Source organism: Caretta caretta, chromosome 7, assembly GCF_965140235.1.
Source record: "Caretta caretta isolate rCarCar2 chromosome 7, rCarCar1.hap1, whole genome shotgun sequence".
NCBI lineage: Eukaryota > Metazoa > Chordata > Testudines > Cheloniidae > Caretta > Caretta caretta.
The window spans coordinates 28,406,445-28,434,431 of record NC_134212.1 but is presented as its reverse complement, the minus strand read 5'-3'; the positions used below and the strand labels follow the sequence as shown (position 1 = coordinate 28,434,431).

General features: G+C 37.7%; 1 protein-coding gene across 11 annotated transcripts in view; it reads left to right on the top strand.

Annotated features, from left to right (window-relative positions):
* The window catches only part of CACNA1D (calcium voltage-gated channel subunit alpha1 D), a 336,560-nt gene that overhangs the window by 197,777 nt on the left and 110,796 nt on the right, over positions 1-27,987 (top strand). For 10 of the 11 annotated variants that reach the window (XM_048857868.2, XM_048857867.2, XM_075130346.1 and 7 more), the window contains 11 exons: positions 7,831-7,918; positions 8,745-8,771; positions 15,455-15,615; positions 16,214-16,439; positions 16,579-16,786; positions 18,956-19,076; positions 20,309-20,423; positions 21,109-21,178; positions 21,979-22,048; positions 23,727-23,871; positions 25,772-25,901. In XM_048857868.2, coding sequence (XP_048713825.1) covers positions 7,831-7,918; positions 8,745-8,771; positions 15,455-15,615; positions 16,214-16,439; positions 16,579-16,786; positions 18,956-19,076; positions 20,309-20,423; positions 21,109-21,178; positions 21,979-22,048; positions 23,727-23,871; positions 25,772-25,901 — 1,361 coding nt within the window. The remainder of the gene's footprint in view (positions 1-7,830; positions 7,919-8,744; positions 8,772-15,454; positions 15,616-16,213; positions 16,440-16,578; positions 16,787-18,955; positions 19,077-20,308; positions 20,424-21,108; positions 21,179-21,978; positions 22,049-23,726; positions 23,872-25,771; positions 25,902-27,987) is intronic. The other variant, XM_048857866.2, reaches the window with a different exon arrangement.

Below are 27,987 nucleotides of genomic sequence, written 5' to 3'. Positions count from 1 at the left end.
TGTTTTATATGATACCCTTGTAATTCTGTAAAGATTTTTACTGTTAACCAGTGAGTGTTAGGTACTTTTGAATAATGGCACACATTCAAATTATTAAGATGAAAAATACATTGCTAAAATACTTCATAAACTGTTATTATGCACCAAATCCCCGTTCCTTCAAATTCAGTGAAACAACTCCCATTGACTTCAGAGGGACATTTTGGTCCAAAATGCAGAAATTAGTGTAAGCGGTGAAAGATTTTAGGCTGTAATTAGTTGTGCTGCTGGTGATTTCATTCTGTGTTCTGTCTGACATTGCTTGTATTGTATATGTGGACACATTTTCATTTTTTTGCATTGCAACTGCTGCCATCTACTGCGTAAATGATGGGATTACATATACTTAACACGAAGGGGTTACATTGGACGACTTAATGGAAAAGAAGAAAGGCAGATTTAGCTGCTTTAGCAGTTCTTCCAATAAACATGGTAAAATGTGTTCTGTTTTGCAGCTGAGCATTCTTTTGTGCAGATGATGCATTTTATATGTTGGTTCTTGAAAACATATATGCCTTTTCTAAAATATAGAAATAAACAGCTTTTGCATGCAGACATGCATCATGCATGTAAATGATCTGCTATTTCAAATGCATGCTTCAAACAGGTTGGTGTTTGCAGTGCTTTAACTTTCTAAAGGCTCATTTTTATCCATTTAGATTTCCACTGAAGTGTGCCTTTGTTTGAGAGTGTTCTAGTTTAAGCGTAGGCTTACCTTTTCAAAAGGCAGGTGAGCCAGATATAAAAGCATCTCTTAAATTCAGATATGAAAAAACCTACCAAAACATTTCAGAAGCTGTATAACTGATTATAGTGTAACTTTAGAACAGCATGTTTTAGAATTGTAGACTGTACAATCATATTGTTTCGGTTGTTGTTCCCACCCTCAATTAATGCAAAATTTAACAAACTAAATACAATGTTCTTATGCTACTTTTTTCCTTTCATCTTGTTAATTTTTTTTCCAATGGAGAAACTTTTAGAATGTAGATAATTTCCGGTCTACACCCTTTAAATAATGGCAAACATAGCAACTTGTCAAAATCACAATGACAGCAATTAGGAAGATCTAGTTTAAAATCCTGCGTACAACAGAATTATCAGCGCAATGGCTTACTTGTTGTGGTGAGGCAATCACTTTTGTTAAATAGCAGCTAAGATCTGGAGTGCAGTTGACAAATCTGACCCAGTTACTTTATGATATGAAAAATATCAATCCAAACAGAAATTTGTAAATTGAAAGGATACAGGAGATGCATTTTAAGGAAAATACTAGAAAAAATAAACAAAATAAAATTCAAGTCAATTATTTTGATGTTAGATTATATCCTACAAGTAAGTGTATCTGCTAATTGAATAAAATATATGTAAAACATTTCAGGAAAATCCTTACTAGATATTTTAAACGGTCTTGTTGATTCAATTTGAAATTATTTATACGGCTTGAACTATTCAATCTACTTTTCTAGTGGCTTGGATAATTTTTACGAGCTGGAATACCTTTTAAAAACATGCTAAAAGACTGCAATAGTTTTTCATACATACTGGAAGTGAACCAGCTAAACCATTGAGACCATTCATGTGTAAAAGAGGGCTGTAGGATTGGGGCCTTTGACTTTGAGAGTTGGATTTTCAAAAACAGTCAGCATTGGACTAACTTTGCTCCTGTGTATGTCAAGGAGAATTTTACTATTGACTTCAATGGGATGAGAGTTAGGCTGCCACTGTGCACTTAAAAATCCCACCCTAACCCATTCTCTTCCAGCCATATGTATTTTTTCATGAACTTCCACCTCCATGGAAAAATTGCAGAAGGACTGCAAGATTAGGCCCTCTTTCCTCAGCTGATTCCAGATAAATCATGTTCTCCATCTGTTTTATTGAGTGTACCAGGTTCCCAAGATCCATGTAGTAATCCTTTAGATCTCTAGTAATCTGTGGAGGGTTAGTTCATTTGGTACATCTGCATGGAGAGCTGACGCATTTATACTATTACTGTCCAGAGCCAGGCTACCAAGCCTCCCCACCTGCACCAGACCTTCTATGGAGTTGCCAGCAGAGACTGAGAACCTGTGGGAACTAATACTGACAGGATCAACATTAAGGGCTTGTCTACATGGTGCATTAGTCTGCACTAAAGGAGTATAAATTCTAGTGCGCACTAGCATGTTGCACACAAACTGGCCTGTGTGGACCCTGCTGGCATGCACTAAAAATTCCCTAATGTGTGTTAATGTAGTTCTGTTTGAAAAATGTGCAGCAGGAAACTTTTAGTGCATGCCAGTAGGGTCCATACAAGCCAGTTTGTGTGCAATACACTAGTGTGCACTAGAATTTATACCCCCTTTAGTGCAGACAAGTCCTATCTCTGTAGGGGAAAAATAAATCCCATATCTACGGTGCGGCACAGAGCAGCTCTCTCCCAGTTAGGCTCTCTTAAGCACAAACACTGAGTGGCTTCAATGTCAGAGTGTATAGTGCCCCTATTCATTCTCTTTATACCTTCCAATTTCTGCAACAAATGAGGCAGGGGTCTGGTGTATAAAAAAATTATGTAATTGTATAATTAAAGACTGTATCATAATGCATACTTGCTGGGAGGCCAAATTAAGGTTGTACAAGCAATCTTAATTCTGGCATTTCCTAATTTTAGAGTGTTTGATTTTGCAACTATAATAATGTTCTTTTAATGTGCTTTATTGTTTGTAATATCCTAGGTTTAAAAAAAATGCAAACTGAAAAAAACCTCAGAAATTCCATCATGTGTGATTTGAGCACCAGTTCTACTCAGTTCTTTGGATTAGGAGATGTATGTGTTTATTGAAGATCTCCTGTAGAAATGAACCAAATTACAATTTAAGGATGCCTGGGAAATTTTCAATGATAAGCTGTTTAACTTGCCCGTTCATCATCTGGTCAGTTTTTAAAATGCCAACCTTTAGAAAGTTCATGTACTTCCCAGATGTAGGCGGATAAACAAATAGATATGTGTCTGTTAAACAAATAAGCTTGGCTTAAAAAAATTCTGCTGTGTATTTTTAGAAAATAACAGAAATAGCAACTTGTTCAAGTCACAATGATATAAATAAGGAATATATAGTTGCAAATCCCAGATATAACAAAATTATTGGAGCAGCCAGCTTTGTGGTAGAAAGGCACAATCATTTTAGTTGAATAATAGCTAAGAGTCTGGCAGTAGCTGATATATTTGACCTAAATACTGTATGCTTTGGAAAATATCACGTTACATGCGGTGTTTATATTGCTTAAAACAATCACATTACCTTTGAAATTGATTCATATAATTTGAATTCAGGTGATATTTTTAGTGCTCTTGAACTTTTTAGGGGAGCACCAAAAAAAGGGAGCAAATCTTAATAAAGCAGATAATCCCTGTATATTTCTGTGCATTCATATTTTCTAGGGAGGAAAAACATGTCTCTCGCTTAGCACACCTGAGCTCTAACAGAAGGCCAGTCTCATTAAGCTCATAAGGTTTCCCACTGATTCATCCTATCCACTGTTGTTTTCCCCCATAAACTCCTTCTCCTTAAAAGGCTGTGGTCATATAACTCAGCCTTTTTAGTGCAGACGGCAGTGCCAGTTTGGATTAGCTAGGGTGGGTGTGCTCGTGCAGTGTTGCTACTGAGCTCCACTTGGGATTGAAAGGCTTGTTACCACTCCTGAAGCTAGGTCTCTCTATACTGCTATTCATAGTACTACTACCAAGCCTCTCTCTTGGCCTATTATTAGAGTTTAATACATGTTGAGTTTCTAATTTCCCCTATATGGTCTATTATGCTGTGATTGCTCCCCACACTTTTCCCCAACACTACACTTACAATGTTACAAATTGAAATAGGATTGATTATGACCCTGTTAGAAACAGGGTGGAAACCTGGCCTCATTGTAATCAATGGCCAAACTCGTAATGACTTCAACAGGGCCTAGGATTTTACCTAGAACCTTTATTTTTCTTAAAACAGCTAAATTCAGGAAAAGTGGGGTGAAATTTCTGACTGTGTATTGACCAGTAATAGAATCTTGCTAGGATTGAACTCTAGCCTTGTCTTAAAATTATATTATTGTTATCCCTTATTTCCCTGTTTTATAAACAATCTGATATTTATTTATTGAGTGACACTTTATAAGAAACTGGATAGTAGCAGAAAGCCTCCATTTCGTGTTTTCTAACTGGAGGACAACCAATAGCCCTGTGCCACAGGACCTGAACTTCCCATTTTTGTTGGATGTATGTATACTACAGCCTAGAAACAGTGGGCCTAATTCCCCTTCCACTTGACATCTGTTTTATACCATTGCAGCTCCTCCGATCTCATTGGAGTCATTCATGGTTTGCACTGGTGTATATGAGAGGGAAATAAGGGATTGTGCTAAAGTATGCATTTATTTCTATGAATTGCGTACCGATCTCACTGACTATTCAAGTGAATAAGAGTTGCAAGATCAGGCACTTGGTAAATCTTCCCCCCTCCCCCCTCATCTGCAAAGAAGCCATTCCCAGTTTTGGCAAGTAAAAAGACTGTAGAACTCCAACAGAAGACAGAGGGTCATATTCTGCTCTGTTACACCAGTGTAAATACAGAATAACTCCACTGGTGCATCTGAGAGGAAACTTTGTCCCAAGAAGCCTATCCTCCTCCCATTAAAATAAGAAGCATAATTCTCATTGATGACTGTTGTGTGGGATCAGGCTTAACATTATTCATAAAAGAGTTGGGGGAGGGAAGTGAAAGGGGTTCTGAACAAATGTGGAGAAAAATGTATCCATGCAAAAAATATGAGAAGAATTGTGAACAGGGAAATTGTCTAAGAAAAGGAGAATTAATGTATCCTCTGAATTAGGTAGTTTAAATATAACTGCTTTATTCTACTACACAGAAGAAAAAAATCCAGCAACCCACTAGTTACCATAGCAACTGCCACAACCCCGTAGTACAGTAGAGTGCTTCTGCTTTTCCAATATCTTAAAGACACACCGCTACAATTATGTGTAAGCATCTGATTTAGTGCTGTCCTGAACAGGAATGGACTTAAATATATACTTAAATGCTTTCTTGAACTGTGGCCTGAGGGTACTTGATGTCTTAATTTTTTTTTAAAAAAAAGCACTGATAATAAACGAATATTTTCCCAATTTAAAATACTTTCTGTATCTTACACATTAATTCATCTTAATGTAATTTTAAACATAGTGGTTTTCTATTTCCCCTCCCCTATTTTAACATGTGAGAAGATTATTATAACGGACAGAAATAAAATAAAATATTGCTCTTGGGAGTAATATGAATAGTTAGTGCGAAACAAAGTTGTTTGGATGGTATACATAGCTCACCTTCTGTGTGTTTATAGTTTGAAATTGATCTTCATAAATGACAAGCTTTTTCAACAAATGAGTATACGTATTTCTGTGCTCAGCTACAGAATAGTCTCACCAAACCCCTGTATTAATTCATCAGTGGAAATTCTGAGGTCTACTTTTTCATTCATACAATAATTCAGCTGTGTGTTAAAGATTCACAAACTTCTTTCCAAAATATTTTAATGTTTCATTACCCTTTGTATGGCAAGTGTGATGGTTTTCCAGTTGTTCAAAACAACTGAAGCTTTGTTTCATGTTTAGTTCAATAATACTAATTTATGTTATAAAAGATAAACTGTATTTTTTCTTCTTTTGCCATGGCTAAAATGTTGATTTTTCTGCTTGCAAAATCATATGCCATAATATTTCAGAATTTATTTCAGACGAAAAAAACTTGGCAATTGTTTAAACTTCAGACATGAGACAGCATCCTAAGTAGGAAATCGTAACTGCCAGTGACGCTATTGAACATTAAAAAAATAACTATAATTTTCATACAAGACTTATAATATTAATTGTTGATTTTTAAAAATGTTTTGTCTCATTTATAAAGAAAAGCATGATATCATAAATGATGCACATGCACTAACTAGGCATATGTGTGATTTAAGTTCAGTATAAAGAAGCTGCTTATATTATGTTAAAAGAACTATCTGAGACAAAGGAACCTTGTGAAACAAAAATATATTTTGCAGTGTTTACTGACTGGACTGTCTTCTATTGTTTGAACAATTGCATGAGCATTTTAGATCTTGTTTCTTATCTCTGTAATGCAACACTGAGGAGGTGTGAAATTTCATGTAATGATGTATTTGTAGCACCAGATCCTCAGCTGTTGCAAATATTTGCTGAGAATCTGGCTAACATAGAGTTGGCAGTCTTACCATCAAGTCCAGGAATGACTGGATATGCAAATTGAACTAACCCTTGCCACATAGAGATGGTCTGTCTAGGGTCAGGTTTGATGCAATTTTGCAGGTCAGTGTGGAGAAGCTTGTACTGCCTGTTCTGTACCTGACCTGTGGAGAATAAATACTAGAGGTCCTGATTCTTATTTACACTGAGGTGTGCATAATTTACACCCACTCTATAGCTTCTTTAAAATGCCAGAGTGGTGTAAAGGACCCTTAGTGTAAATGGAAATTTGGCCCTTCAGTCTTCAGAACTATCATTCCAGCAACGGTAACAAATACAAAAAATTCACAAAAACAATGATAAAAAAACTTATTAGTTATCAGTTTGGTAAGAAAACCTTAGATAGGGAAACAGCCTACAATGGTCCCAACAATAGTTGCTAAGATACTAAAAGCAAAAGTCTAATTGGCCGTTGTTCTTGCTACTCCGCAGTGACTTCAATGCTACTTCTATACTCACTCTTGTTTTCTTACTTACAATAACATCCCCACTTCATAAATGGGCAAGAGTAAGCCTTTGTAGTCGCGTGCTAAGGTTTTCCTTTCATGTTGACAAGCAAAGCCAAAGAAATAATGTTCATTTCTGGAACTGCTGATAGTTATACTCATTCCTGCTTCCTTAACTCCTCTTGCAGCATGTGCTTATCTCCTTAGGCCTCTGTTGAATTGAGGATCAGTGGGTGTTACCAATATCGGCTGTTTTTGTCTAACAAACGATTAACTACGGTTGCTAATTATTCAATAGTGATTTCACCATATGTATCGTAAATCACTGGTGTGTAACAAATTTTATAATCCCCTTTTATCATTGGCAATCCTCCTTATCCTTTGTATTACCCATTTTACCATTCACCGTGCTCCTTCCTGTCTACTGTTGTCATATTTTCAGATCTAATTACCTCCCTAGCACTTCGCCTTCATGTTTTCCTTTTTTAATTTGGAAAATAAAAATAGAGAGTGCTCAACTTTGACAGATTGCTCAGAGTGTGATGGCTTCTCTTCTCTTGTATCTTAAAGGACCTTTATTGCACTTACTGGAATTTCCAGGCATGTTAGCTGGAACCTAACTATGACCATTCTTCTGGTATAGCTCTGAAAGAAACTCAAACATGATACTGAAACACATCACACAAAAGAGGTCTCACAAACTAGGTCAGGCATATTCCTTTTTCCATACAGCATCTTCTAAGTGCAACGTCTCTTCACTGAGCTCTGTGGTACATTTTCAGTAGAAGTTTAAATTGCTGAAACAAGAGAAACATTCTCTAATCCATCCTAGAGTCCTGTGCATTTACCTTTGCCAAAACAAGGAGGGCTGGTAAAGAGTCTACTACAACGTGGCTTCCTTCTGCTATTCTTCCGCCTTTTGAATAAAACGCTTGGTAACCCTAAACAAGTAGAGCGTAGGTGTTCTTTTAATAAGATATAAAAGCAAATCACTTGTAACTGGCTGGCTTTGGCTGTAAATCTAACACTTACTTTATCTCCTAACAGCAAGCATGCCGACAAGTGAAACTGAATCTGTGAACACTGAGAATGTCAGCGGAGAAGGAGAGAGCCCAGCATGCTGTGGCAGTCTGTGGTGAGTACATAGAGATCCAATTAAGATGTCAAAGTGTTTCCAACATCATAGGATTAAAAAGAGCAATTTTTTCTCTTTTGCCTATTCAAACGTATTTGCTTTGAAATATTCAAGCTTTGTGAGATGCTTATATTTTTGGCTTTTAGTCATTCATGGTAAAATCTAACCACAATTTTATCTAAAATTCTGAAGTCAGGACAAATATAGATATATTTCATAAAGTATCAATTTGAGCCTTACATTTAGAAAGATTATAGAGCTTTTAATTTTGCTGCTTCAAAAGCACCAAGAAGAAAAGAAGAGATGTAACCTAAGAAATGCAACAGAGACTAATGTCTTTTAATAATCGAAACATGATCTGGTGTATGCATATTTTACAAGTAGCTAAAAATTGATAATTATGAGATTGATATATGAATATAGCACTAACATAATGATTGTGATAATGACTTTCATTCAAATAACATCATTCTTTCAGAAGGTTTCCAAAGCACATTGAAACAGCCATTTAAAATCCAGGATTTGTTTCTCTGCAAATACCTGTGCTTTATATATATATTTTGGTCCCCAGAGGATAAGATTTAATTTCCTTTCTTTCTCACGTAAAATCCATATGTTTGTAAAGAATAATATTAGAAAAATAGTGGTAAACAGATGACAATAGTATTTCAGCATTCATGCAGCGTTATGTTGAGAATACACTTTTATGCACAAACTTTGAGTAATTCCATTGTTTTGATTGCCAAGTACAGCATTCCGAGGAGAAGGGATTGTGTAAATTATTGTTTCTATATATATTTAAAATTGTGTTTTCCTTTTCTTTTAGTCAAACTATCTCAAAATCCAAGTTCAGGTCAGTATTTTCCTCTCTTTTCCATCACTTTTTTCTTTGCGATGGTTTACGCATCATGACCATGTGATTCTGTATTTTCTGTATTAGAATTTGCTTGGATGAAAAATGTTACTGACAGAGATTAGGGAATACAGTTGAAGAGGATTCATGAACATTCTTGGGAATAAAGCACCCCAATTTGTTTTGCTGGTATTTGCAACTCTTTTTTCACTTATTCTCAAACATTCGGGCAAATGAGTTTTTATTCACAAGAATGCTCATGGAAAGCAAGTGCCGTGAGTACAAGCAAGGATATTTTAATCTTTTTATTTACTTAATTTTTTTCATTTTCATAGAATACGTATTGAGAAATTGCAAATAGCAAACAAATTTGCAAACAGAAAAGAGACTCCTTCTGTTTATAAAGGTCAGGTTGCTCAATCACGGAACAAAAACAATGCCATCTGACTTAGGTGTCCAGTCATGTGGCACATATAGAAAATCACGGATAGCAAATACTCATAACGACCAGTTTGCAAACAATCCACAGGCTAACTATTGTTCACAGACATTCATTGAACAATAGAGATAATCAAGAAGATAATTGAGAAGATTCTAACAAAGCAATTCTGGAAGCTGGACTCCTCCAATTTCCTTGTCCCTGGCAAAACTTGTTTCAGGCTTGGATCTGTAGCAAAAATTGCACTGACAACACTGATGTATTGTGCTTTTAGCAGTTGACCTAGCTATTGTATGTATGCTTATTCTACTAGATCTAGCAGCTGCTTTGTTACCGCTAATCACAACATCTTTCTGATGTGCCTGGTATCTCCAATAGGAGTGGGTGGGTGTTGCTCTTGAGTAGTCCTCTTCCTTTTTAATGAGAGATCCCAAAAGGTAGTTGTAGATGGTGCTCTTCCACTTCGAAGGTCTTTTCATGTGAGATGTGTTATGGTTCCATCTTGTCACTCGTACAGTTCAACGTGTATGTGAGTTCGCTGGTAGGTTAATTAAGAGAAGTTGATTTCAGTTTGCCAATGATCCCAAGTTCTGTGTTTCATTGCTTCTGACCCTGACAGTGCAATGGAACAAATGCATGAGATTGTGGCTTTTTTAAGAGTTAGGTGGTTGACTAATATACTGAAGGTGGTCAATATACTGAAGTAGCATAGATAGGTTGTGGAAAGCAACTGGAAGAGCTGGAGTGGATTACGTCTCACCCCCGATCAAGGTCAGGTGTCGCCATTTGTTAAGCAGCTTTATAATTTGGAGTTTTGTTTGAAATAGGATTACTTATGCATAATGAACAGGTGGGTGCTTTTTTATCTGCATTTGTGAAAAAATTGTGTCTGTTTCTTTTGGACGCATACCTTGTTACACTTACCCATGCTCGTTTCATCTTGAGAATAGAAAACTGCAATGGACTGTACCTGGGACTATGCAATAAGACTGTTTGGAAGCTGAAGCTAATGCAAAATCAAAGAGAAGAAAGCCAAGAGATTACTCTCTTCCGCCACCTTAGCAGCTTCTAAATCATGCCTGGCTGAAGTATTTTTGTTAATTTGTCTCCAGTTAATTCCACAAACCAATATCTACTCCTGCGAAGCCTATTTTAATCTACTCCTCAGAGAGGAACATCTGCTTCTGAGATGCCACCAGAGACTTAGTAACCATACACTCAAAACAGATTGATAACATACCTCCTTTCTGAATTTGGCCCATTTTCATGACAGCAAATCTTAGAAGCACTATAGGAAAAGCAAGCCAACACTGTACTCTGATATACACCCATTCTAGTGAAAAAGAGCCATGAGCATCTAAGACCTCTACTAAATGACACTATAAACACTTCCTTTGAGGAGGGAAAGTTCCCACCAGACCTAAAGCTTGCCATAATCCAGCCAGTATGTAAGGAACCACTAATTGATGCAACCAACCTCTCCATCACTGCCCATTCCCAAGCAAGTTTACTGAGTAGATCACCAGCCAGTCTCCAGCTCTCCCTAGATTTGGCCAGTATCCCTGGATGTCTCCAAGACAGGCTTTAAGCTGAAACATGGAACAAGTCAGTGCTCATGGAGTAGAAGGATGAAATCCTCTTGGTCACAGACAAGGGCTGTACTTTCATACTTATATTGCGAGATACAGCATTTGATATTATCAACTATTGAATGTTGCTATCCCACTTCAGAAGTTCAGCAGGAGGTTTACTGGGATCACAGTAAAAGGGGTTTAGATGTTCCAGAAAGTCATAATGGCCATCAGCTCCTCCACCTGTAGAGCTCTTACTTGTGGAGTCCTACAGGGATCTATCTGTTCTTCCGTCCTTTTCTCCTTCTACATGAACCTGCAGGGGAAGTTGTGAGACAGCATGAACTGAAGAGTCAATCATACCCAAATCTACATTACCATCATATCAGATGCAGCTTGCACCAAGGTCCTGGCTGCATTCAACAGCTGTTGAGAAGAGAAAGTGCTTTGAAGAACTGTCCACCTCTGCCCTTCTATCATTTGCAAACTAGCTGTTCTCCTAATCTTCTCACTGCTTCTGGATACCCAAATAACCATGACTGCAAAATTTCCTTTTTCACCTAAAAATGTCAAGAAAAAAGACTGCACCCCATTCTTTTGTATTTGGACCCAAACCCAGTAATCCACATATTTGTGGTCTTCAGGCTTGACTACTGTAATTCTCTGTATTTGGGAATGGAATCACTGATTCCTAAAAAACTAAATTTAGCTCAAAATACAGCAGCCTGTCTGCTCCATAGCAGAGGCTACAAATTACACATTGCTCCCATGTTCAACTCTCATTGGTTTCCTGGTAAGTAATGAGTCAAATTCAAGTTTTCAGTCATCATCTAGCTCCTCCATGAAACTAGTTTAAGTTTTCTGAAGGAACATCTTTCCCTACACAATCATGACATCCCACAACAGCTGTGTTCTTTTGGAACAGTGGTACAATTAGTCTCAAGAATCATAAACTCAAGAGTTTTCTTAGCAACTGGCTCCCTAATCTGGAAGTCACTTCCAGAAGACATCAGGTTGACCAGACTTCATTGCCTTCAGATCAAAATGCAAAACTCACTTGTCCAACCTAACCTACCCACAATAAGACAAGAAAGAAAGGAAGCCAAAGAGAGGCAGATCTTCATGTGTATCTTTCTGTAAATTCATAATGTGCTCAGATGCCATCATAATGGGTGTAGTATAAAAACCTAGCTACAGGTATAATGCAGCTGCCTACTTAGTAGGTGGATATTTATATCAAAACCATCTTACATTAATGTATCTATGACCTGCACTGTCTGCCTACCAGCTTCCAGGTGGCATTTAAGGCTTGGGAGTTCCACTATAAAAGCCCTAAATGGCTTGGACTCCAGTGTTTGGACAGACTCTCACACTGTACCAAACTGCCACAGTTGTAGTCAGTGGAAACACTTAAGCAGGAGTACTCATGTTTCAAATGGAAAGGAGCTTTTTGCAAGGTGTTCTATTGTGAAAGGCTGACAACTCTGGAATTTACTTCCCCAGCAGTTCAAAATACAGTAGCCTGAAATGTGTTGACCTTCAGGGCATGCTGAGAAGCTCCTCTTTTCTCTCTGACTTTCAGGGATGTGAGGTTTGAGGGGTGGAGAAATAGTTTGGAGGGGAGTCATTAGTGGGTGTACTTGACTGTACTCTCACTGGCTTATTTGGACTGTTCATTGGTTTACTTTACTATTTAGTACTATATTTTATGGATGGTAGGTTTTAAAGTTTTGTAACTGCCTACAGCCTTGGATACATGCACACAATCTAAAGCCCACATTTTCAGAAATGCTCTCTAATTTTGGGCATCCAACTTTACACCCTTGTGACCTGACAGAGATGCTGGTCACCCAGAGCTCTCATGAATGACTACGGTGCATATGGTTTTAATTTTGCAAAATTTCATATAATGCAGGATGTTGCTGATGCAAAATCATCTGGAAATTTTTAAAAAATTGTTAATTTTACACAACTTTATTAGCAAATCTGAGTAAATAGTCAAATGTAGAGAAGAGTTATTATTGGTATCTGTTAATCAAAATAAGACTCACATTTTACAATAGGATCTATGCAATGTAGACCCCTGCACTGACTTTAGAGCATCCACCTGTGTGGATTCAATTACAGGATTGGGGCCCAAGGACCATTTGAAAATAAATGAATAAAAATAAAATTACCAACAAATTTGTAAACATCAAGACTTGTTCATAAATGTGAACAGAAAAAAAGCAGGTCAATTATTTAGATGAGAATGAACATAAAGAATAAGTGGCCCAGCTGCGGTACATTACATTAACGATGAGTGACCCTTCTGATTTAAATACTTCTGCAGAATTGGCACTACAGCTGTGACAAACATTTTGGGAAAAATGCCTTGATAATTTCAGAACAGTGACGTTCCACTTTATTACAAATTTGTGCAAAATGGGGTTCACGTCAAATAAAAAAGAAACTTAAATTTCATTCTTCACTACAAAAATTTCAATGCTTCCCCTGAAAATTAGGAAGATATTGAATGAAAATGGTCTCAATTATTTTCAAGTTCAAATTTCCACAATTTTTTCTGAAGATGCATCACAGTGGAACAATCTCAGACTTTGATGCCTTCCTCCTCCCTTTTGTGTGTGTGTGCACAATTGTGAATATTTTAGGAAGGGAAGAAAATATGTGCTATACCCCTCAAATGAGACTTTGTTTTGTTTTATAACTGTAAGCTTAATTCACACTAAAGCCTGTCAACCCTTACATATGTGCCTAAAATTGCACACTCTTTGGGCTACATTTTCAGAAGGTTTCCTGGGTTTAGCTATACTGTTTCTGTCAGTGGTCTCTGGGTCAGGCCATAAATCCATAAACACTGAATATTTTGAAAAGAACTGCTGTCATTTCTTTACAAAACTTTTACTGTTTAAGGATTTAGGGCCTGATCCAATGACCATTGAAGTCAAATAGGAATCTTACCATTGACTTCATAGATCAGGTGCTTGGAGATGACCATGAGTCCCCCCAACTCTTATGAGTGATCAAGCTCTTGGGGCCTTATCCTATTTTCATTGACTTCAGCAATGCAGAATTGTGCCCTAAGAGTAAAAAATACTGTTTTTTGCATATCCAGTCGGTGAATATACTGATGATGGCTAAGCACATAGTTGGCAGGACAAGAGTGTTCTTGAACACACTGTCAAGTTAGTTCAATGCAGAGATTTTTCTTCATATTATTATTATACTCTATAGGCGATGAAATTTTTCCATAACAGTAACCGAGCAATTACTATTTTCCATAATCACAAGCATGAGTTTAAGGTGAGTGAAAGAACCTCACACACTGCTTGACTGTTTATTTTGCTAAGTTCATTTATTTTTATGAAGACACCATTACATATTGGATCTACCACCTGAGGCAGATTAGAACGTTTCTAATTTTATATATACTAGGTGTGGTACCTCTGATTCAGGGCAGCAGAGGTACTAAGACTTTTTATCTAATTATCTGTAGCAATTTATTTAAATATTATAGAGTGTAAACAAAACAAAATAGAAAAGTTTAGGGTCAGAAATAGGATCAGCTTATGAACTTCAGTTGTAAAGTGCATTACAATATATTGGAGACGGGCTGAACCCACAACCTTAAATCCAAACTCTTTCCATTTTGAAACTAGCTCCAGATCCCATTACAATCATAGGAGTCTTTCCACTGACTCCAGTGGGGTTTGGATCAGAGTGTTGGCATGGGAGACTCAGCTTTATTATCCAAATCCACTCCTGTAGTTTTGGTTCTATCTATCTATCTATCCAATATGGCCCCCATTACTGTAGTATCTGAGCGCCTCACAATCTTTCGTGTATTTATCTATTCACACAACACCCCTGTGAGGTAAAGTACTTTTATCCCAGTTTCGTAAATAGAGAACTGAGGCACTAAAGATTAAGTGGCTTACCCAAGGTCACACTGGAAACTTTGGAGGAAACAGAGAACTCAGGTCTCCCAAGTCCTGTGGTAGCACCTTAACCATGGACAATCCTTCCTCTCTGAGTCAACTAAAACTAGATGTGGCCTAATTTCCATCTCCAGTTTCTGTGCATCAAAAATCTCATGAATATGCCCACCACCATCATAGGATTTCAGCCCAAGTCAGTAGCCGTTCTTGGGAACAATTGATGTTGTGAGAGTTCCATCATTATGGGGTAGTTTCTCACAAGTTCATCTCATAAAATTTCTCCATTGTTTATTCCAAACCCAAATTGTATCCATGGTTCAACCTGAAACGCAAATTCTGAATCTTAAACTTAATATGAATCTAGATCTGGTTTACTTAGATATATCTTGTTATGAAATGAAGTGCAAAGCCATGTACTAGGTTATGCAATATTGAGTTGGCTTTGACAAATGCCCTAATCTAGTGATGTCACAATCTGTTAAACGATATGAAGATTATATAGAAATGTTCAAGACTAATTTGTTAAAGTTTTCATTTTTTGTTTTTTATTTGGTTCTAAACTTGAACAAAATTATCATCTTTTTAGCTGCACTTGGTAGTAATGCACACAGCTGCCTCTCAGATTTCTTTCATAGTTTCATATATACACACACATGTACACCCACAAATCTCCAAGTTCAGATACTGTAATATTTTTCCATAGAATAATGCATTTGTTTTTGTTCTAAATTTCAGTCGACGCTGGCGTCGCTGGAACCGATTCAATCGAAGAAAATGTCGAGCTGCAGTAAAATCTGTCTCGTTTTATTGGCTGGTTATTGTCTTGGTCTTTCTGAACACATTAACTATCTCTTCTGAGCACTACAATCAACCTGACTGGCTGACACAGATCCAAGGTACAAGCAAAGACCATTTTTCCTGTTTTTAACCACAGAAAAATGAAAGCTCTCCTTGATTACTTCTGCATTTTGCCATTTTGAAGTTTATTTGTTATCCTTCAGTACATCCAGGTAAAAGAAATTGATATAGAGAATGATCAAATGTTTTCTATTTCCACATCTGCAACACAGCTTAATGACATAATGTACACGCAAAATCCTATGGTGCCAAATTGTAAGCATGTGCCATTATGCTTTAGACATATTACCATTGTCAACCCATGTGATTAAAGATAAGGAAGGACAAATGTTAACTTGCACATCAGAATAAGCTGTGAATCATTATGCCTTAATACCAGTCTGGGTTTGAACTATGTTTTTAGCTGGGATAATTTACACAATAAATTGGAAGGATGTAGCATTTTTCGATCAAAGGGAAGGATTATATGCCTCATGCAAAAAATGGTGTCAAATGCAAAGAAAGCAGTTTGTATTTCCCTCCAAAGAGATAAGATAACTGGCATGGAAAATGGATAAAAATTAGTCAGAATATGAGATCTACAAAATAAATCAGAAATATCTAAAACATTATAATTTTCTGAATGTTTTGTTCCAGATATTGCAAACAAAGTACTTCTGGCGTTATTCACCTGTGAAATGTTAATAAAGATGTACAGCTTGGGCCTACAGGCTTATTTTGTATCCCTCTTTAACCGTTTTGATTGCTTCGTCGTTTGTGGTGGCATTGTTGAAACCATACTGGTGGAGTTGGAAATTATGTCACCCCTGGGAATCTCAGTATTTCGCTGTGTTCGTCTTCTACGTATTTTTAAAGTGACAAGGTAAGATTACGAAATGCATTTTCCTGCTGCTAATTTTAGGGGTACTTGTATGGTGATCCGCAACTCTTTTGTAATATTTCATCACGCACTGTTCTTTTACAGTTTTTTTTTGTGTTAACACACACATTTTAATTTATAGGCACTGGACATCCCTGAGCAACTTGGTAGCATCCTTGTTAAACTCAATGAAGTCCATTGCTTCACTGTTGCTTCTGCTTTTCCTCTTCATCATAATCTTCTCATTGCTTGGAATGCAGCTGTTTGGAGGCAAATTTAATTTTGATGAAACTCAAACAAAACGGAGCACCTTCGATAATTTTCCACAAGCTCTTTTAACTGTATTCCAGGTAACTTTCTTTCACCCCCTATGAAACGTTTTACCTTTGAACAACAAAAATGTTTAGGTAATCTTGTCTCCTGAAAAAAATCACAAATACTATTTATTCTGTTTACTTTAAGTAGCATTCTGCTTATCATATTCAATACTCTGGTAATTTTGCACCATTTGTACCATTTGTTCCATATCTTATTTGATCTATCTATGCAACATAGCTTTCATGTTACTTCATTAAATTAAGTCTTCTTTGTCCATCAAAGACATGACTAGAAATAAAAACTGGAAGTTATTTAATTTGAATTAATGTTTTTCCTGTAAGCTTGTTAACCGTCTATTTTGTGGTAGATGTGTGTATTTCTAATGTTCAACGACTTCTTAGTAGGATAAATTGAGAAACTTTGTAAAAGTGTATATCTGTGTGAATCATATCACTTCATATCATAAAAAACTAAATATGGATTTCTTTAAAGGGACACTATCAGTTTATTATTATATATATTTTAAAACATTCATATCTGTGTTACTACTAACTGATTATTAAAACTAAAAGAATTCTTACAGTTTAACTTCCTTTTCACTGTTTATGGTGTTTGTTTACTTTTTGTATTTCTCTCAGCTTGGGCAATGAAATTAGGCTAGTCTCTTTCATTTTTTATTCTAGTTATTTTTGCATTTAAGGTTATAGGCATTAACACAATAGTGCAGTGTTTGGTTTGGGTGAATATTTGGTTGTGTGTCACAATTTCCATTCACTCAAATAGAGATTCCGTAGAATGATGCTTGAAACAAACAAAGAAAAAGCTGTTTGGAATGAATTTAAAAATAAAGACATCCTAATGAGAAATGTTTCTGTAAGTCTTAAATTTCCTAAAAAAATATTAAAAATAATGGGTCACACTTAGCCTGACAGTGTTCCTTTGAAAACTTCAGTTAGTGTTTCCAAACTCAGGAGCTTAATGTCAGGCTGCTACATCCATATCCAGGCACCTAAATAAATGGCCTGATTTTCAAAGGTGCCAAGCTCCCACAGCTCCCAAGGAAGCTGCTGGTTACTGAACAGCTTTGAAAAATCAGAATTCTTAGTTAGGTGCCCAAATATGGACTTAGGAGAATTAAATAGTGGCCTTTGTGCATGTATGACTTTCTTGCACTGTCACTTAATTGTCTGGGGAGAGAGTCATGTAGCTCACAAAAGCTTATGCTCAAATAAATTGGTTAGTCTCTAAGGTGCCACAAATACTCCTTTTCTTTTTGCGAATACAGACTAACACGGCTGCTACTCTGAAAACTGTGATGGGGTTTTTTTGGGATAAAACTAACAGCTTCTAAATTGCTGAAAAATATATACAGAATCCCTATAATCTGTGTTCTAATAATCAGGCCTCCCACACTAATGCAAAATAAAGTGCTAAATGCATAATAGACCAGCTGTAAACTATCCTCCTCTGATCTAATCAACAAGTTCCTTTAGATTTCATCCGTTGATACAGCAGCAAAGTTGCAAGAAACAGTAGAAAGTAGGCAAATTATTCATTCTCCAATAGCATTAGAGCTCCAATTCAGTATAAACCCCCCTCCATTTAAAGCAATATCGTAATGACCCCAGTCTCCAGTTAGGACTCAGATTGGGACAATTTAATTTGAAGGGGTAACACACTATGATGTATAGTTTTGGAAAGGGTTTGTGACCAACATTCTTTAAAAATGGGTGCCTAAAATTAGTCTCCTAAGCCATACTTAGGTTCCTAAATGAGAGTCCAGATTTTCAAAGGTGCTGAACATGGAGGCTTCAATAGGAGCTGCTGTATATGCAGCACCATTGAAAATCAGGACACTTAGGTGCCTACATAAGAATTTAGGAGCTTAATTTTAGGAACTCTTTTTTTTTCCTAGATCTTGGACCATAAGTGTAGACATACGGTTCATTGGCATAAATGCTTCATATAGATGGAAACTGGTAAAGCTAAACCAAGAGATTCTTATTTAAATGGAAATATTAAAATATTGCATAACAACAAACAGATTACTGCCATGTTTACTATATAAAGCATCCTATGCAGAGTGATCAGTTAACATTTTCATCTTATAGAAAATGGCTGTGTGTGTTGTGTACAGAGGAAACATAATCCTCTTTCAGTCTTTTGACTGTTGAGTCAGTAAAGATGAATTTGCTTGTTAGATTCTAACAGGTGAAGACTGGAATGCTGTGATGTATGATGGGATTATGGCATATGGTGGCCCATCGTCATCAGGAATGGTCGTCTGTATATACTTCATTATCCTCTTCATCTGTGGTAACTGTATCCTTTCATTTCTACAAGTGACACTGGCATTCACTGTAAGCATTTCTGAATAGAGCAGTGAATTTGTGTGTAAAGAGGACTGAACCATTATGACACTTAGGACACATATCTGCCCTCTGTGTAACTGAGTGAATTGCTGTGAACAGTATGCACATTTTCTGTACTGCATTTCTTCTAAACAGGAGCTCCCTCCAGCTCCCGTTCCCTTTCTCTGCTTTCCCTAAACAAATCAGACCCCTGCCAGCTCCCTAGGCATCGCCATCTCACCACTCTGACAAGAACCAGCACATTTGCCCCTTCCTCCTCAGTGGACAGACAACCTCATTCTGTCTGCTTGTCTTATTTTGGCCGCCATCCCCATCCTGATCCACAGAAGTGCTCTGAACTCCATGTCAGTAATGTCTCATCCTTCCCTGATTCCACCTCGTTAGTTCTGACACTTTCTGAACAAATGACAATGGATGGAAGTGGGTCACAGGGAATACAGGTTACATTGCAGGGGGATCCTAGCAGTAGGAATATGGAGCTGTTTGGCACTAGTTCCACCAAAGTGTTTGCCCTCCATGCCCCCGATCTTCCAAAAGCTCTCCTTTGTCCCCAGTATGGCATCTTTCAGTGGCTACCCAAAACTCCAGTAAGCTCTCATACACTTCTGCTAGACACAACTTAGTACTGGAAAGGTTAGGAGTCAATAGATATGGCAAAAATATTAGACTTCTTTTTACTATATTTTTATGCTGCTTCTATTGATATTCACACCTAATTGATATGGGCTGAAGTACAGAACTTGACATGGAATGTAGCACATATGGAAAATACTGCAGTGTAAAAATCAACTTGAAGTATCTGAATTAGTATCTAAAAACATTGTGTAGTAGGTGGAACTTGTCTATGCCCATGTAAACTTCAATTTTATTTCCTTTCTAAAATTAACATTATAAATGACTAGTCTTTTGCTCAGCAGTCCACTGTATATTCTTGTTGTGATAGAATCAATGGGCTTAAAGCATCACGAGCGTAACTCTGTTGTCTTAAATGCAGTTACAGCAGGCATTAATTTGGCCCAGGAAGTAAAGGTATTATAAGCACTACATCCAGCTCTGTAAAGTTACATACTTAGTTTGGGAGCATGGGTTTCATGTCTCTCACACTGTCATTATTTCATACTGATAAGGAATAGACCAACACAGTGTGGTAATGCATAATGTCCTTAAGATTATTTGAATCAGATATCTTGCTAAATGTCTTTTTGGCCATTGCTGTGGATAACTTGGCAGATGCGGAAAGCCTGAATACAGCTCAGAAAGAAGAAGCAGAAGAAAAGCAGAGGAAAAAGAATGCCAGGTAAAATAGCACTGGGGTGCTAGATGGGAGTTCAGTATTCACCCACTTACAAGTGTGTTGAATCCTTTATTTGAATATCTTGGCAGGGTTAATAGATTATTAATTTAAGAGAAAAGGAAAGAAGATGCCATACTGGGTATCTTGGGATGATGGGATGAATGGTGATAATCCATCTGAGGTTTAAACATTGGAATATAGGATTCATTGTGCAATTAAAATATGATTGTATCCCTAGATCTATATGTGCAACTTCTGTTTAGACCAATTCTGCAACCTTACATAGACAACAAGCAAATCTCCAGTTGAAGTCAGTGTAGTCCCATGGAAACCATAAGAGTTGTGTGTAAGAATCCAAGAGCACAGTATATCCATTAGTATTCCTATAAAGACAATGCATTGCATTTTTAAGGAATTAGTTTCTGGAGTTATATTTAAAAGGATAATCTGTTGAATGAATCTAGTGCCCTGGGATGAAACACACTTTATTACCTTTGTATGTGGTATGTCTTCTCTGTAAATGTCCCTTCAAATCAAGTACCTATATTTCCGTAGGCATGACCTCTTCATTTTTAATAGAGTGGGTAGAATAAGTTAACAATCATTCTTTCATCAGTCTTTGCTCTTTACTTAATGGGGTTTGTTGTTTGGTTTTGTTTTTCTTTCTTTCTTTTTTTTTTTTTTTTAGAAAAGAGAGTCTGGAAAATAAAAAAGGTGACAAATCAGAAGGTGACCAAAAGAAGGCCAAGGATAATAAGGTGTTTATTTCTATAAAAATATTTTATACTGTTAAAAAGTGGCTCTGTTGTTCATGCCAATAAGTTCTTTTCAACACAGATGTGCACTATGTGATTTCTTTTTTAGGGCCACATTTTCTCCTAAGTGTTTTTCCCCCACATAAGGGACAGGAAGTTGTCATGGAACAGGGTTTTCATTCTCACAGAATGGGCAAAGGGTAGGGACCACAGAATCTGCTGTTCACATGAGATCCATGTAATTCAGACCACCTCAAAGGCCCGAACCATTCCTACGGATGCATAGCTCCTGGCAGAATGACTGTACCTGCTCCTCCCGATCCCCTACAATTTCTCTGGGGAGAGGAGTTTTAGAGCATAGAGTAAGTTAACATTGTCAGGTTTAGCATAACCTATAGCTTTAGGCTCCTTGTAGATTTCTGCTGGAAAAGTCCTTTAGAAGGCAATACTGAATTATAAACTTCCTATGGAATTTTCAAACCACTCCATGTAATTTCCATAGAACCCTACCGGTTTTATCCCTATTACATTCCGCAGATCTTTTTGCCTAAGTGTAGAATCACAAAAATGTATATAGGGTTTAAAAAAACAGACTTTTAACAAAGATTACAGCTTTCCTCTCTTGCTCACTTCCAAAGTGATCAAACCATCATGGCTCTGTTGATACACTGAGAGAGTAAGCATGTACCTGGCTTCTTTGGTATTGAATAATTTATTTGTTTTGTTTTTTGGATCATCTACATGCATCAATTAAATGTTAAAGTTTAATTTTCTTCTGAAGTGTCTTTTTGCCATTGCCATAGGTTACAATTGCTGAATATCGAGAAGGAGAAGATGAGGACAAAGACCCCTATCCACCTTGCGACGTACCAGGTATGCCAGCAAGATTATAAACATGTTTAAGTCAGTACATTGAAATGTAAATGTACAGTCACATTTACCATTACCTTGTCTTGACTCAATTCCTTTGAAGTCAGTGGAGTTAGACCCTCTGATGTCAGCAGTTATATTGGCCTGTGGAATGCGGTGCTATTGCTTTTTCTACAGCCCATTTAGAGAATACACATAAAGTCTGATGGCTCATCTAATAATAGTTATCTGGATTTGGGGCAGAATCTGGAACTTCCTTGAAATGGGTAGATATCATCTTATGAGCTTCTGATGGCTTCCTGCTAACACACATTTCAGTCAAAAATCAGGTTGCTTCTGTCTCACCAGCTGTAGAGCTGTTACAGACATCCTACTACCTCCCACCCGCTCTGTGAACCCTTGATCTAGACACATTGGCAAGTGAGGACAGACGCAGGGATGTTAAGTGACAGGCTGCAATTTTATTAAACTTAACACAGGGAAGGGGCACTACCCACCTTGTTACCCATACTCTCATCTACCAGGCATTTTAAGTGGTTCCAGTGCAGGGGTTGGAGGGCTCCTACCATATAACCCACAGGTTGGGATAGATTCTTCTCAGCCTAGCCCTAGGACTCAGCCTGCTCTTCTGAATCATTTCACACACCCCAGGAAGGGGACAGATGGTATTAAAATGGGGGGAACCTTGACCTACGAAGGCAACAAGGTGTCCTCCTATCCCATGAGTGCAAGGCCCATCAGCAAAATCCCAGGTCTTTTACTTCTGGGAACCGTCCCTTTTAGCCTTTTCACCAAGGCTAATGGTCCACTAGTTGCAACTAACTAATATCCTACTAAGTACTACCACTAATGACTGAATTCTATTCCTATTAAATCTAACTGTGCTTCGAGGATGCTGTGAGGAAGGTGAAAAAACCTACCAGGACTCTGCCAGTTTGGCCCCAACGGGAAGAAAATATTCTTTCCTGACCCCCAAAACAGGCACTTGGTCAGACCTGCAGCATCTGCAAACACGTTCCCAAAACTACATCTACAGGAAGTGAGGATTGGGCTGCTGAAATAGAGCTCCACACGCCCCAGGGTAGGGTTTAAATTAATGAAATGAGAGAATGACAGACCAATCAGCTCCTTACCTCCCCCCACTGACCAATGAGTGGGTAGAGTCTCTGGTGGGGGGAGGTGTCACTTCCAGAATGTGCTGTCCTTTCCCTTTCTAATGGGGCTGTGGCAATCACTGCCCATCTGGTTTTGCACCCACTGAGGCAGGTGAGTGGCATTAACATCCACCATTGTGCAGAGTCCAATTACTTGGACTTTATATACAGGAAAGTGAGAGGTTATGGGATGTGTGGAGGGAAAGCCACCAATCATTGCAAAAATTAACCTAAAGCCACTACCCCTCTCCATCTAAGATGTGGTAAGGACTTTGACTCACTGCACTAAATTTCAATAGGAATTAGGCACTAAATGACTATGAAAAGCTCCCTAAAGAATCCCTTTGGTGTGTAAATTGATTAATGAAAGATATGTCTCTGACACCTATGGGAATGTTTTTGTATTAATTAACAGATTTTTAATGCCATTTGTTGAATATATATTTTAATACAAGCAATAATTGTATATTGTTATGAACAAAAATTTAATCTTTTTTATTTTTAGTAAAAAAGTGTTTAATTTAAAGTAGGTGAAGATGAGGAAGATGAGGAAAATGAACCAGAGGTACCAGTTGGCCCACGTCCCCGAAGAATATCTGAACTAAATATGAAGGAGAAGATAACACCAATTCCTGAAGGGAGTGCCTTCTTCATTTTCAGCAGCACCAACCCGTAAATATCACCTTTCTAAATGTCACTTCTGTGCCTGGGGGCTTCATCACTGAAGAGCTAATTCTGCCCTCACTGAAGTCCAGGGCAGAACTCCCATTGACTTCAATGGGAGCAAGATTGGACCTTACATATTTCATTAAATAAATGAATTTGGTTCCTTATATCCCATTGGTATGGTGGTATTTTCCAAAATTCAGCATTGAAGATAACAATAAAAGCAAAGATAAATGAAAAAAATAAAAATAAAAACAATAAAACCTGGATGCTTTAGGGAATTGGGATTGGGATATAGAGCCTTTCATCTCTAGGTATGATTCCAGACTTGGGCAGTGGTGAAGAAAGCTGTTTTGTTAGTCGATGGAAACTGTGACCATCTAAAAAAAGAGGACTTGTGGCACCTTAGAGATTAACCAATTTATTTGAGCATAAGCTTTCGTGAGCTACAGCTCCACTGAATGCATCCAATGAAGTGAGCTGTAGCTCATGAAAGCTTATGCTCAAATAAATTGGTTAGTCTCTAAGGTGCCACAAGTCCTCCTTTTCTTTTTGCGGATTCAGACTAACACGGCTGCTACTCTGAAACCTGTGACCATCTAGTAGCTGTTCAGTTGTGCATGTGAAGTGAGTAGAGTCCACGTCATAAAACCATCAACACAATTAGCAATCTCACTGGCAGTCTCAGCATACAAGTTAAAGAATGACTTGGCTTGGAAACAGAGTTACCATCTCACCACTAGAGGTCCTTCCAGGTCAGGTATGAGGAACATTTGTGGAGCAGTGTATGTGTGGGGCAGTTTATTCAACTGCTGTCCTTGTTATATTGATTCAGTTAATAAATGACTTCAGTCTCCAGACCTGTCAAGCAGCACTTTTCACAGAAAGACAAACTTCACTAAAAAAGTAAAAAGAAAAGGAGTACTTGTGACACCTTAGAGACTAACCAATTTATTTGAACATAAGCTTTCATGAGCTACAGCTCACTTCATTGGATGCATCCGATAAAGTGAGCTGTAGCTCATGAAAGCTTATGCTCAAATAAATTGGTTAGTCTCTAAGGTGCCACAAGTACTCCTTTTCTTTTTGCGAATACAGACTAACATGGCTGCTACTCTGAAACCTAGGTAGCTTCTGTTATCATGGAAGGTAATTAACAGTACCAGAACATACAGAAATCCTCTATTTACTAAGAGGAGAATAGATTCCTTAAGAACCCACTGACTTCTCATGGGAAGCTTTCAAAACTATTTCATTCTGCTGATTCTGCTTTTCCACTGATGTAAACGTGAAGTAACTCTATTGAAGTGTTCAGCTGGAATGAGACCCGAACTGGGTTCTATGACTCTAATCCTGTGTAAAGCTGAAATCAGCATTACGTGGTGGCTTCCTAGTAGCAAGCACAATCTTGGAACAACTGGTAGCCTCATTAGGAAATTCTGGTTTGAATAGAGCCCTGAAGTATCTAAATGAGATACTGAGCCCAGTCCAACTCCCACAAAGTCAATTTAGGAATACTTTCATTGGCTTTAATGAGAGTTGGTCCAGACTCATTGAGCCTGAAATTAAGCCTTTCTCACTGAGCCTGAAATTAAGGCTTTACTCCTTCATAGGAATATCTGCTAGCATGGACCCCTTTGCATATGCACAGTGTGGCCCAATACTGGGGTTTTAAAAGAAACCTAGAGGAGTTAGGCATCAAAATCCCATTGAAAATCAGTGGGAACTGGGAACCTAACTCCCTTAGACTCCTTTGACAATCCTAGCCTCAAAGTCTATGAGCCAGATTTTGAAATCCTTTACCAAAGTTTAAATCAAAGCAGTTGCTCTGGATTTACCCTGGGTATATCTGAAAGCCGAATCCAGCCATTATTTACACATGCGTATTTTTCTGCCTCTTTTTCAGAATTCGAGTGGGATGCCACAGGCTCATCAACCACCACATCTTTACAAATCTCATCCTTGTCTTCATCATGCTCAGCAGTGTTTCCCTAGCGGCAGAAGACCCAATTCGCAGTCACTCTTTTCGAAATAACGTAAGCAAAAATACATAGATGAGTCTACATAACAAATTTTTAACTTATTATGCCTTCCTCCTGACTAATAAGTAATCATTATGCTTGGAATATGCTTATTTTTATAGTGTAGACCTACATGATAGCACATTTTAACTAGTCTACATATATTTGATTTTTTTTCTCGCTACACATAGTAAAATGTTAAGTATTTTACAATTTTACAAAGAATAAAATACTATTTATACTACCTTTACTAACTAGCGTGGATCCCTTTGAAAAGTAATGCATGGAACAGAGAGAGCATATTTTAATTCTAAATGAATTTTACTTTTTATCTGTGTTGATGTTATGGGTCTGATCTTTTCTCATGCAAATTAGTTATTTCAATTACATGAGTAATTGGTGGCAGGATGAGGCCACATGTAAATAAAAAAATCAAATGAACAATTTAATTTTAAAAAATTATGACATGAAAAGCAGACCATTTTAATTCATTTTTTAAAAGTGTTATTATTTGAATCTGATTTTGAATATATTTTCAGCTTATAAATGTACATTATACACCCTGACAACGAAAGAAAAAGGTACTAGGTAGAAATGTATCTGTTTCTGGAGAGCCACGTGTTACATACATTGGTATGCAATTCATCTATGAATAGAAATCTCTTTTCTCCTGTTCTCCCATTTGCTTCTTTCATATATTCAAGAGTTATCTTATGATGAATCCACAGACATATGGACAGCCCTATCACTTCTGTGTATGAAGATATTCATACATTAACAAAGTAATACTGTTCAGTTGCAGTCTGATTTTTAATGGTCAGCTTGAGAAATTGTCTTTTTCTTTCTTTCTTTCTCTCTTTCAAATTCAGAAATATAAAACTTCTGCTGTATTCATTTAAATGTCTGAAATGACCACTACGAAGTGGTTAGGTTGGATGTGATTTATACATATGTTTTTCTACTTAAATAATTTTAAAACAGTAACCACAGAGTAAAAAATAATCACTATAATTCTAGGCACCCTTAAAGGTTCCCATGAAAAATGGGTGGGTGAGTTACAATCCAACAAAAGAGGAGCTCATTTGTTAAGTAGATAACCATGTTACCTGAAAATGGCTCCCTATAGCTGAAACAAGCACTGTACCCATCTAGAGTACTCTGTGCTCTTGAGTTCAACAGGAGCTTTGCTTGGCACTCATATACCATGGTGATGGGTGACCTTATACAAACTGAGTTAGATACAAGGAGTGCATACTCCGGCCCAATATCATATCTCCTAACATTTCACCACTGCTGCATATCCAGCATTAGTGATGTAAAGAAGAAGCCCCTCAGCTTCCTATCAGCTTTCTATACTTTATATAAGTATGAAATTGTTGTTACGAAGAAGAAATGTAAAGAAGCAACCCTATAGGGCAGGGATCGACAACCTTTGGCACGCGGCCCATCAAGGTAATCCCCTGGCAGGCTGGGATGGTTTGTTTATCTGCCACATCCGCAGGTTTGGCCGATCGCCGATTTCCATAGTTCACCGTCCCAGGCCAATGGGAGCTGTGGGAAGCGGCGCGGGCTGAGGAATGTGCTGGCCGCCGCTTCCCGCAGCCCTCATTGGCCTGGGACGATGAACCTCTGCCAGTGGGAGCTGCGATCGGCTGAACCTGCAGACACAGCAGGTAAACAAACCGTCCTGTCCCGTCAGGGGCCTACCCTGATGGTCCGTGTGCCAAAGGTTGCTGATCCCTGCTATAGGGAATACTATATAGGGAATTTTGGGTTGCTATGACTGAGCTTATATCACCAGGCCCCCTCTTTCTCTTGCCTGTAGTTTGATGTACGGAGGCTGCTCTGCAGCTCCAATAGCCTCTTCAGACCCTGTAGAAGGAAGATGGGGCAGGATCAGAGGGGGATTGAATAGAGGCCCTGACCTCTTCCAGGCCTCAGCAGGTGCATTTACACTGCAAATAAAGACTTGCAGCAATGAGTCTCAGAGCCCAGGTCAACTGACTTGGGCTTATGGGACCTGTGCTATGGGGCTAAAAATAGCAGTGTAGACATTCAGGCTCGGGTGAGAGCCTGGGCTCTGAAACCTGGAGCGGGGGAG